General features: G+C 33.2%; 1 protein-coding gene across 1 annotated transcript; it reads right to left on the bottom strand.

The window, feature by feature from the left end:
- Window positions 1-1,706: 1,706 nt before the first annotated feature.
- Window positions 1,707-8,324, bottom strand: LOC115949629 (cellulose synthase A catalytic subunit 7 [UDP-forming]-like). The gene is made up of 8 exons (XM_031066904.1): window positions 7,699-8,324; window positions 4,219-4,323; window positions 3,906-4,034; window positions 3,619-3,831; window positions 3,421-3,520; window positions 2,909-3,078; window positions 2,464-2,811; window positions 1,707-2,364 (listed from the first exon to the last, which is right to left on the bottom strand). The coding sequence occupies exons 1-8, from the start codon at window positions 8,302-8,304 to the stop codon at window positions 1,816-1,818; spliced, it is 2,220 nt and encodes a 739-aa protein (XP_030922764.1). The 5' UTR covers window positions 8,305-8,324; the 3' UTR covers window positions 1,707-1,815.
- Window positions 8,325-13,018: the final 4,694 nt, after the last annotated feature.

Raw genomic sequence — 13,018 nt, 5'->3', positions numbered from 1 at the left:
ACGGATCATTTTTTTCCCAACTCCCAAGCCCATTTGAATAGTCAATGTTCACCATTTATTATGAATTAAAAATCAAAAGCTAGATGAAGATGTTCATGCATTTAAAAATTGTTAAAGTTAAATAAATAACAAAACCCAAGAAAGAAGTGCTTGACAGCAAGCAAGCACTAATTGTTAGTAGTTGACAACGAAGCAAATATAAGTGGTCGAGACTAAAGCACGCAGTAGCAGCAAAGAATTGTTTAGAAGCAGTGAAGAAGTCTACAATATTTTTAGTAGTACTTTCACAACAAAATTTATGTGAAAAATTGTTACTAGTTTTAATTTGAATCCATTATTAAAATTATTTTTTTACTCACTAATATTAACTAATAACTATCTGTTACTTAAAATTTATTGTGAAATATTATGAAAATATTGTGAAAACATTTTATTGTAATTTTTTATTATTTTTCCTTTCTTTCCTTGCATCCATATGGACCATACGTTTTTTTTTTTCCTCCACACACGCATCCCCATCCCCATTCCCTCATTTGGCTCCTCTCTGCTTTTATTTTTCTTTCTTCATCTCTAGCTCTCTTTCTCATTCTCTTTCTCTCATACTCTCACCCTGTCACACACACATTACCGGCGGAGAACAAAGCCAGAAGATCTCCCATCTCGTCTCCAGTTCCCTTCCTCCAAACTCGACGAAGATCTCCCCTTCTTGCTCAAATCCCTAAATTACCCTTTCAAATTCAACAAATCCATTCTCAAAGCCCTTGGTACTCCTCACCACTGGCCTTCCATTCTCGCCATCATTCACTGGCTTGTCCAGATCGCTCTTTTCAAAGACAATCTCTCCTCTTCTATGTTTTTTTTTTTTTTTTTTGTTATTTTTTTTATAGGTTCAAATTCAAAGGGAAGTAGGGAACCGTGAGAAGCAGTATGATCACGGTTTTCAAAACGGTGAGGTTCGACTGCAGTTCACACGGGTCCCTGCTTTTTTCCCATAAGACAGTTCTTGAGACTAAAAGAACCGCAAAAATGAGCGGTTCGAGATTTTTTCAGTCGGATTGTACGGTCTGATATGTATTTCTAAACCTTGCTTAGAGTATTAGTTAATAATCCAATTAAAAAATGTTTTCATGGGAAAAGAAAAAAAAAATTAATATTTTGATTTTTTTTTTTCATTTTTCATAAAAGTGATGTAAAAAATTTCTTAAAATAGATTGTTAATCAATGTCCTAAGAGCACTAGTTAGCATTTCTATGCTAATTATCATGTCATTATGTGTCAAATGTTAGAAACAGGTTTGAGTCATAGGTTTTTGGTAGTCTATTAATCCAAAACAACCGTTCATTTTATCATTTGAAACACTTTCAAAATTTTATCATAATGAAAAGGAAAAAATCTCTTGTACATATCAATCAGCAATATAAAACCAGACATGGAAGATTGGGACGCTTGGAAAATGAAATAATCTTTCAAGGATAATATCTTCCCGAATCCCCAATTAGTGGTTCCTCAACCTCAAACTTTGAATTGAATTTTTGATAAAAATCAACAGTTGGGAGAATATCCATCCAATTTTATTCAACAGATTTTTTTTTTTATTGCTTTTAACTTTTTCCTAAAATAACCTGTTCCAAAAGACAGGATTAGGCAAACTCCTCTTTGCACATTGAAAAAATATATATAGGACAACGAAAGGTATACCAATAAAATAGAGGACATCAAAAACTTTATTTGTAGAATGCATCTACAATAGTCTTTTCTATATTGAATTCAAAATGATGATATAATTAGTAAGAAATTATAATACATACTCACCAATTAGCAATGGAGAATGAATGATCCCACTAACAAGAAAATTGTGGAAAACATAGCAGATAATAGAGTAACTGATGGTTGAACACGTCCCTTGTCCTTCCTTATTATCATCCCCTCAATTATTGGAAAATTTATAACTAAGATGTAGAATGAGATGAAAACTTGCACAAACATATTGTCCCAATCGCCCAAAAAGACCACTCTGACAAGTCCACCAACAAACGAAGCCATGTTCAAGATGATAAGAGCAACCATAGGAACAAGAAAAATGTTTGGTATTTGGAAACCAAATTTGCCCATTTCGTATAATTTGAGTTGTTCATCGTCATCAACTTTGTTGCTGGGCACAAAACTGGCTTCTTTAATACCAATACGCTTCATAATACCATCTAAGGTTCCATATAAGTGAAATGTAACTGACTTCATCATCCATATCCTTTGTTCATTTACCCATGAGAGGAATGACCCTCCAGTAAAGAGGATTTCTTGCAAAAGTTTAGCTAGAGACGATAAAAAGATGAACAAAAATATAACAAAATATGAGCTTGAAACCTGCAGTGACACAAGTGATGAGTATATATAAGAGGGAAACCTTTTATTAACTATTAAATGTAATAAGAGATCATGAAGGAAATGTGTATGTGTTCTTACCTTAGGGTACAATGGGATTCCATTGAGTAAACACAATTGTGGAATAGTGGCAAAACACCATAATGGCAAGAAATAGAAAGGGAAAAATGACAGTTCTCCATAGCACATGCTCTCAAGAAATGACATCCTTGGTGGACCATATATGAGGGGACAAAACTTTGAGAAACCGACTTCTATCAACCCAGAGCTCCATCTCATGCCTTGAATCATTAAGTCATTCAAATTCGCACTGCCGCTTCCTAAGAATTGTGCCCTCGATGGATTACAATAAACCGAGGTCCAACCTTTGCACTGTAAGATGAACCCGGTAAAGAAATCTTCTGCCACAGAATCATATAGGAAACCAACCTTCCAAGCAATAGTCAAAATATTTTATATCAAGCTCCATCCATTAATGGTTAAAAAAATAAATAATATAGGGAAAAAAGTTAATGAGATTTATTGCCTCTTTGCCCCATTTAGTGTCATTTTCATAGGTGCAGGAGGCTAATACTTGAGTCTCTTTCAACAATTCTTGTTGACCATTGATCGCATTAGGCTCGTAGTTTCCGTGAAGGGATTTGATTAATTCATTGGATGAACCAAATGACTGTTTAAGTTCCGTGAGATCAACATCTGAAAAGTAAAAGTGAAACTACCATCACTATGACATGTCAACAATATTGATGGCTCTTAGTTATGGCATATATATCATATTTGAACAGAAAGTGTTGCCTCCCTTCCACTTTTTCTAATTGAACTATACTGCATTTTCTGTAATAATAATAAGTCGAGGAACACACTCATTTTCACAATTGTTATTGAAATTGGTGTTTAAGAAAAGTGATTTATAGTAGTGGTTATATGTGAAAGTGATGATTTGATGACGATTTGCTACATTAAGAGTTGCAAAATTGTTGTGTTTCTAGCGTAAATATTTCTCCCAATGGCAATTAATAGATAAAATTTTCAACAAACCTTCGTGTATGAAACTTCCACATAATGACACCCTCTTGATATAAAAGCCAGTGCCAGACAATACAGGTCCCTGGAGCCCATCTAGACCACACCACATTAACTACAACGGGCAGAAAAATCATTAGAGAAAAATTTCCATTTTTCATCCACTAGGCTCTGATATGCATATTTCCAAACACTGTGTTTCAATTTCCATACCGAATATGCTGATCTCAGTTGAGCATCATAGATGTCGTTCTTACAGATGTTGTGGAATCTCTGAGGAAATTGAACAAAAGCAAGTGTGGGCGAGATCTTAGGATCAAGGTGGAAACACATTGCTTGCCTAGCTGAAGTCGGGTCATTGCAATACATGTCACAATCAAGTGCCAATATGTAGGGGGAGTTGCTTATCACGCTAGAGACTCGTTGCTGCAATAAAATTTGTCTAAGTATTTCATACAGTAATGATACATAGAGTATATATAGGAGGGAAATGATCATACAAGAACATTGACTGCTCCGGCTTTAAAATGATGGGGATGAGAAGGCCTTTTCTCACGAGCAACATAAACAAGAAGTGGAATATTTTCTTGGTCTTCTTGTACTTTATCATCGGAATCATCTTGTATCACCTGCCAAATTTTGTGTATTAGACAATTTGGTGGGAATTAATGATCGAAAAGTAAAGAAAAAGGAATATGTTGACATTTAAAAAAAAAATTATAAATTTATGATAAGAGGTATCCAAAAGTAAAAAACAAGATTAAAATTAAAGGGATGTGAGGGATATGCACATATGCATTATAAAAATAGTACCTCAATAACAGAAGGGTGATCTTGAGCAGTGATCCTACTGTTGTCACCAAGTCTTCCTCTCTCTTTTACTTCAGTTATAGATTTCTTGAACATCTCGTATCTTTCCTGTACCAAATAGCACCCATCTGTTTATGTGGCAGCTAAAACATAATATTTTCTTGCAAAAAGCAAACGTCTAAAACGTGCCTCAAACAATTAACACTAAATAATGATTGTTTTACACCAGGGGTAGACCTAGGATTTTAAACTAGGGGAGCAGAAATATAAGAAGAAAAAAAAATCTAAATAGGTATCCATATATTACTAACAAATTATCAATCAAGATCAATACACAAAATCATTGTTTCTTAATACATTAAGATACAATCATTTACTAATAAAGACAAAAAAAAAAAATAATAATAATATTATTTCTTAAAAGCATCAATTGTTGCAAAAAAAAAATTTATTTTCACAAACCAAAACTTACTTTTGCTACTTTTAGCATTTGAAATGTCTTGTACAGTATTTTTTTTGGTATTTAGTGTTCTAAATACTAAATATTTACCATTTAGAACACTTAATGCTAGTACGTACTCTAATACTGGATTGACTAAGATTTTATATTTTATATTTTAAAATTTTGTTTTTGTTAAGTTTTGGAGTTGAGTAGTTGCTAGTTGAGTTGTGCTAATTAAAAGAGAATAAATCTAAATTTTTGGAAGAGTGAGACACAACTCTAGAAAAAAAAAATATTATCATAAAAAAAAATTCTTCTTTTTTTTTTCTTTGGGCTGGGGGGGGGGGGCTACTTTTTTTCGGCCTGGGGCCTGGGCCCCCTTGGCACCCCTATGGGTCTATCCCTTTTTACACTAGTTGATACACATTAGTTTACACTAGAGACGGCTCAAACTTTAAACTTAAAGAGAGGGGGGGGGGGGGAGTATACGCTAAAAAAATTCTTGATTTGTAATTAAATGAGACTATCTTATAAAAATTAATGTTTCTAATATTTCCTTTCATTATATATTTAAATAATTTTCAAATGTTTCATCAATTTCTAACCTTATAGCCTAACGAGTTAGAATTAAAAACATGTAAACAAAAACATGATAAGAAAAGCCTTATATATGGATTTATAGAAAAATTCCTAGGCTACTAAAAAAACTTACAACCTCATGTATTAAACGATGACACAATTTTTTATTTATTTTTTTTTGAGAAAGTGATGACACATCAGTTCATCATATATATTTACTAAAATTTGTAGCTCACTCTAAATATATAGAGGATGAAACTTAGATATAGTTTTTCTCACCAATTTACAATTTTACAATAATAATATCAATGGCTACACACACTACTTAGGGATATTAATGTATATAGCCTATAGAGTTTTATAGGGTCCGGTTAATGTATGCCCTGAGACCATATATTAATTATCCATTTTAAGAAACTTCTTATAAGAAATTAAAAAAAAATTGTTAAAAAAGTTAGTCATTTTTTCACTTTCTTTTAAAAAAATTCCTAAAATGATTTACTACAATACGCTTAAGAGCATATGTGTGTGTGTGTATATATATACAATCATTTACTAACAAAGAAAAAAAAATAAAAAATAATATTGTCTCTTAAAAGCATCAACTGTTGCAAAAAATATTTATTTTCACAAACCAAAACTTATTTTTACTACTTTAATATTGCATTTGAAATATCTCGTATAGTAATTTTTTGGTATTTGGTGTTCTAAATATTTACCATTTAAAACACTTAATACTAGTATTCTAACACTGGGTTGACTGAAAATTTTTATTTTTTATTTTAAAATTTGTTTTTGTTAAGTTTTTGAATTGAGTAGTTGCTAGTTGAGTTAGGCTAATTAAAAGAGAATGAATCTAAATTTTTGGAAGAGTGAGACACAACTCTAGAAAAAAAATATTATTATTAAAAAAAATTTCTTCTTTTTTTTCTTTGGGCTAGGGGGGGCCCTATTTTTTTTTCCTTTTTTTTTGGGCCTAGGACCTGGGCCCCCTTGGCCCCCCTATGGGTCCGTCCCTGTTTTACTCTAGTTGATGCACGTTACCAAAGATGGCCCAGACTTTAAACCTAAAGGGGGGAGGGGGGGCATACGCTAAAAAAATTCTTGATTTGTAATTAAATAAGACTATCTTATAAAAATTAATGTTTCCAATATTTCCTTTCATTATATATTTAAATAATTTTCAAATGTTTCATCAATTTCAAACCTTATAGCCTATTGAGTTAGAATTAAAAAGAACATGTAAACAAAAACAAGATAAGAAAAACCTTATATATAGATGTATAGAAAAATTCTTAGGCTACTAAAAAAACTTACAACCTCATATATTAAACGATGACACATAATTTTTTGTTTGTTTTTTTTTTTTTTTTTTGGAGAAAGTGATGACACATCAATTCAACATATTTATTTACTAAAATTTGTAGCTCACTCTAAATATATAGAGGATGAAACTTAGATATAGTTTTTCTCACCAATTTACAATTTTACAATAATAATATCAATGGCTACACACACTACTTAGGGATATTAATGTATATAGCTTATAGAATTTTATAGGGTCCGGTTAATGTATGTCCTGAGGCCATACGTTAATTATCTGTTTTAGAAAACTTCTTATAAGAAATTAAAAATACTGTTAAAAAAGTTAGTCATTTTTTCACTTATAAAAAATTTCCTAAAATGATTTACTAATATACGCCTAAGGGCATACATGTGTGTATAATAATAATAATAATAATAATAATAATAATAATTTATTTCCACAGCTATTCAATTTTAATATATTAACACTATTTCATCTCTCTCAAATAAAAAATCAGAGCAAAGTGAGCGATTATGTCTAGTAAATTTCTTTGAGCTACCTCCTCATTCCTCAAGACCAACACGGAACGGGACGCCAAAGGGTTTTCTTTTTGGTATCTCACAGTACAAGCATTTGTTACTTGTTTTTGGAAATCTTTTTTGTTTGTCTACGGAGAGGCTATCAACCAAAAGATGGACTTTATTTTTTTAATTTTTTGGTTGGGTTTTAAGGGCCAGTTTTTAAATTTTTGGGGAGCGGCCCAAAGTAATTACTAATTATCTTGGACCTAAATGTTAAAAAGTTCAGTATATATAATCTATTATAATTTGGGGAAACCATAGTCATTATACAGCCCAATCGTTTACATAATGTCCACCTTTTGTATACTATTATAATTTTTTTTTTTTTAAATTTGGGGGATCATTGCCTCAAGTCAAATATTCATATTTTTTTTAATAATATTTACACTTAACAGTTAAAACTTGTTTCTCAAAAAAAAAAAAAAAAAAAAAAAAAAAAAAAAAAAAACACTTAAAACTTAAAACTGAGTGGGTGCGATAGTGGATATTAGCTGGTGTACAATAATCATTGCTCAACATTTAATTTAGAAATCCAAAATCAGAACTTTAATAAACTAAAAAACGCACACACTAACCTGAGTCTTCTTTCTCTCTGTGATAAACTCAGAACTCCCAAACCCTTCATCATCATCATCGTTTGAAGCCGAGAAATAAGCCTCCGGGCACCTTGTCTTGATTCTGTACCTCCTACAAAAAGGAAGCCACCACTTTGCAAACCGCCAAGCCTCCTTCAAACCATGCAAAGTTACAGGAGACCCCCCATCATCTGAAACATACACGTGAAGCTTCCCTTGTGGATAATCCAGCGCCATGGCCGATAACACAGTGTTCATCACCTTCAAAGTTGGCTCCTTATTTGGATCCACGGTGAATATAAACACGTCAATCGCCGGGAGCTTATCATCCTCTGGCAATCTTTCTGGAAAGACTGTTCGAGAAACGGGACGCCAGCGATAGGCTTGGCCGATGAGCCATATGAAAGAGAGCACGAGCTCAGCAACGAACACAAGAAGCCATGGTAGAATTGGTGTGGCACTGGTCTTGGGGTGTTGGGAGAGAAAGGAGGCTCTGTAGTAAATCAAAAGAGCTAAAGCTATGGAGTGGATAAAAGTATGTGATCTGTTGATGAATATGGATAGAGGGTTGACATGGCATATGTGGAGAGGAAGCGAGCCTTCCATTTCTTCCCAACTTTATTCGGGCAATTTGTTTTTTCGAGCACTGCTAGCTTGTGCTATATATTGCTACTAATTTCCTTTTTTTTTTTTTTTTTTTTTTAAAAAAAAAAGTATATGAGCTCATGGTCATGGCCCACGAGAACCAAAAATCTGAATATGGGTACCAAAAGCGAACTACAGGTTGACCCGGTTCAGTGGCTGCTCTACTTGCGTGTCAACATTACACTACTTGTGGAAAAAAAGTTTATACTCGTTGAAAAGAAAAAAGAAAAAAAAAAAACACCCGCACACTATTATTTTTAAGATAAATGCTAAGGACATGTACAGTTTTGCAATTTTTATCACAACCCATCATGTGATAAATTATAAAAAGTAAATGTCAAATGTTGGTCTAATACCTCCGTAACTCACAAATCGTCATGCGACGAATTATAACAAAAATTATAAATATTTATGTGTCTCTAACATTACTCTATTTTTAAATCAATTAATATGTTTTGTCATCCTTTAATTTTTTTTGTTTGAGAAATATCTTAAAAAAAAAAAAAATTATAAACCCTAACTTAAGAAGAAAATTTTTTTAGTGAAACAAAAATAATTTGAGTAAATTGGTTTGGGGGCACCTCAAGTCATCAAGTTGCGTTTTGCTTTTGTCGCATCAAATTACATTTAGTCCTTCTTCTTTCAGGCTCACGGACATAGTAGTCAAATTGGACCAATCTACTTCTCTCCTGGCTGTCTATCAAGGCCTTCTTCGGAGAAAAACCCCTTCGAATTTTTCCTATATTTTTTTATTATATGAATTTTACAAATTTAATTGTTGGATTGTATTTATATTCCCTATACTTATAAAATTTTAGAAAAATCAAAGATCAATAAATATATTATCAATGATATGTTTCAATTTCAAATTTTTGTAGTAAAAAATTATGCACAAAAAAAAAAATTATTGATTGAATAGTAAATAACATTCAATTTAAATAAAATTTAACATGCACATTAAGAATATAAAGAACATATAGGCCAACGTTTAGATTTTCAAAATTCATATTCAATAAAAAGATAATATGACAAATTTAATGAATTTCTCTCCAAACTTGTCTACCCTTGACGCAACCAAATTTGACTTTTTATTTATTTATTTATTATTTTTAAGTCCAAACATTTTACATTGATTTTTTTTTTTTTTTTAATTCCAGGGGTAGCTATTTCCTTTCTATTTTATTTTGAACTTGTTTTAAGTATATAAGTTATTGAAAGTAGCATGCTAAGAGCATTTGCATCTGTTTATCTAAAATTTCCAGTCTATTTTAGCATAAAAATCTTTTTTTTTTTTTTATATATTTTTTATTTTACACAAACAATAAGAAAAAACACCCACACACGTAATCCTTAACCTTCTTTAAAAAAAAAAATAAATAAAAAAAAACCAAATTGTTGTAAAAGAAGTCTTGTACAGAACGCCGTGTTGACTTGCACAAGTAATTAGTGTTATGTAGCCTTGAGAAAGACTACAACACTTTTCTCATGCGTGCCACCCAAGTTGGCCAAAAAGAGTTTGGCTTCAATACATCAGTACATGTGGTAAGTGTGAATGACTACTTGAGAAAATCAAATATATTATCTGATCATATTCATATATCTCTTGTACAAGAGATGCAGGAATAAGAGATATATGAATATGATCAAATAATATATAACCACATTTTTTAAACACGGCTATAGGTCCTCCAAAAAAAAAATGTATTTATTCAGTAGGATCTATAACCTCACTTCTATAATGCGGCTATAGGTTAGCTATAGTCGCATTTTTTTAACGTGGCTATAGGTCCTCCTTTAATATATATATATATATATATATATTAATTATTCGGCTGGACCTACAGCCACATTTTTTGAACGCAGCAATAGATCCTATCAAAAAAAATGCGGCTAAAAACACTTAAAAACTCGCCTATATAGTTAACCTATAGTTTTATTTAAAAAACGCGGTTGTATGCTAAGTCTATAACCACGTTTGAAAACCCAACAATAGGTTGGCTATAGTTGCGTTTTTTGTAAACGCGGCTATAGTCTGTGTTTTTTTTTTTTTTAGAGCATATCTTGCAACTTATCTTATTTCACAACACAAATATCCTCCACGTACGCATGCGTGCCACCCAAGTTGACCAAATAATACAAAAAGGAAAAAAAGCAAGAAAAGAAAACAAACAAACTAAAGGAGACAAACATGGGTGATGGAACAAGAGAGACTTTTATACCGCATTAATCACTTGAAGTTGAAGGGGGTGGCTATTCCACTCAAAACTAAGGTCGCAATTCAAATAAAACCCAATAACTTTGGTCAATTATTATTTTACTATTTCGATATAGATATATATTTAGATACAATGAATTTAAATCAATGAGATCAATTACATTATAATTACCTTTTATCATCATGTCAAAACATATTAGAATTACACCAAAGTATTTTTCTATATTTTTTTGTTTAGTACTATTTATTTTTTAAGTGAATTAAGGCTGCGTTTGAATCGGCTTCAAACCAATTTCAGAAATCAATTTCCGGAAAATGCGTGCGTTTGGTTGTCACGGAAAAAATTATTTTCCGGAAAATGATTTCCTGTTGATCGAAATTTTCAGTTTGACCACGGAAATGAATTTCTGCCTTCATTTTCACTTCAAATGATTTCCGAAAAAAGAGAGAGAGAGAGAGAGAGAGAGCGCGCGCGAGAGGAGAAGACCAGCCCGAGCTCCAGTCCGCGCCGATCTCCAGTCCGAGCTCCAGTCCACGCGCGCGGACCAGTCCGACGACGGCGATCGACGCTTCGCGAGATCGCGCCGTCGATCGCGATCTCGCGAAGCGTCGATCGCGATCTCGCCTTTGCGAGATTGCGTCGGATCGAGATCGCGATCGACGGCGCGATCTCGCGAAGCGTCGTTCGCGAGATCGCGCCGTCGATCACGATCTCGCCTTCGCGAGATCGCGCCGGATCGAGATCGCGATCGACGGCGCGATCTCGCGAAGCGTCAACCGCGAGATCGCGACGTTGATCTCGATCTCGCCTTCGCGAGATCGCGCCGGCGAGATCGCGATCGTGTTTTCTGGATAAACGTTTTCTGGGTTGTGGCTTGTGTCTGGATTTGTGTTTTCCTTTCTTCTTTTCCAAACACTAGAAAATATTTTCCGGAAAATTTTTTGAAATGCAACCAAACACACAGAAATATTTCCCTTTTCCAGAAATTAGCATTTCCGGAAAATATGTATTTTCCGGAAAACGTTTTACGGCAACCAAACACAGCCTAAAGCACGCAACCAAACTATATATATATATATATATATTTATATTGGTGCTCTCACTAAAATGAAGATGTGTATTCCGTGGTTAATTCCTAAATCCCTAAAAGTTTTTGATGAAGCCGAAAAAATCACCAGTAAGCCACACAGTCCTCGCGCACTCGAAATAGCACCTGTACGACAAAAGGGGAAGACCTAACAGAGAGCACCGGTGTGGTGCCGGCCAAATACCCTCCGAAAGTCAAGTTAGAACTATTCTCCCAACTCTAGAGTGCTAGAGAGGGTAAATTATGCATACCTCAATTTGTGAGAAATTGGGGCTTTTATAGTAGTAAAAGGCTGGCCCCTTTTCCTTGGCGTCGAAATCTTTTCCTTATAGGACTCTACTTGAATAGTTTCAAACGTGATGAGTAAGACCTTTCCTTGTAGAGAAGATCTTCCTTCGGTGCGCGTATCTTCCGGAATTCCTTTTGCGCTAGGATTCCTATTTTCTTTGGGATTTTATGATGATTCAGGCATGGGTAGCAAGTACTCTTCATTCAGGGTTTTTGCTGTATCTATCCACGATGGGCCTTTGCGCAAGTTGGGCTAGCTCTTCGTCGGCCCATGGACTAGGATCCGTCAGGCCCATTTAATAAGGCTCGTCAGGCTATATTTTATCCCCTTCCGTTTTGGTAGGTCAATATATATATATATATATATATGTATGTATGTATTTTTTTTACTTTTTCTTTATTTTGCACTTCTTTAATTTTTTTTATTAGTTTCATGCTGAATTTGTATTCACCAAATTTGTGTGTCGGAGTTTGGGCTATTCTAAGAGGGTGTGCTGCTGCCTGCAAATGAAACAAAACGAATTAGTAGAGTTCTAATCAGACAGTGTCACCTGGCGCAGTGAGAGTATCGTGCAAAGGGGAAAAAACTGTACAAAGTATGTGCCAAATGGCAAATATAGGAAAGACAAGAGTGTGTGTGTGTTTTTTTTTAAGGATTTTTTTAAAGATTTTTAGATGCTACAAACACGTAGAAGATTTGAAATATCCATAATGAGTGAATCTTAGGAGAGTAATGTTATTTTCTAGAATGAAAATATTATTGTATTTAGTGTGAATCTCAAGTTTAGATTGAAATATTGCAATTGATGCTTAGCTTGTTAGAGGTGAAAATCACTTGGATTACTCGATAATTAGTTTTGGCAGGTGAAATCAGTTGCACGTAGGGCAAGTGATTACGGATGATTCATGCATACACATTAAAAAAAAAAAAAAAAAAAAAATAGAAGAAGAAGAAGAAGAAGAATATAACACTACGAAGAATGTACCAATAAAATATACATATATAAAACATTAGAAATAGAGAAGTTTTTTATTTATTGAATTTAGAATGTAAATATTTCTATAATTAGTAGCAAAAAACAAA

Source organism: Quercus lobata, chromosome 6 (genome assembly GCF_001633185.2).
Source record: "Quercus lobata isolate SW786 chromosome 6, ValleyOak3.0 Primary Assembly, whole genome shotgun sequence".
NCBI classification, from domain to species: domain Eukaryota; kingdom Viridiplantae; phylum Streptophyta; class Magnoliopsida; order Fagales; family Fagaceae; genus Quercus; species Quercus lobata.
This window is presented reverse-complemented; position numbering and strand designations above follow the sequence as displayed.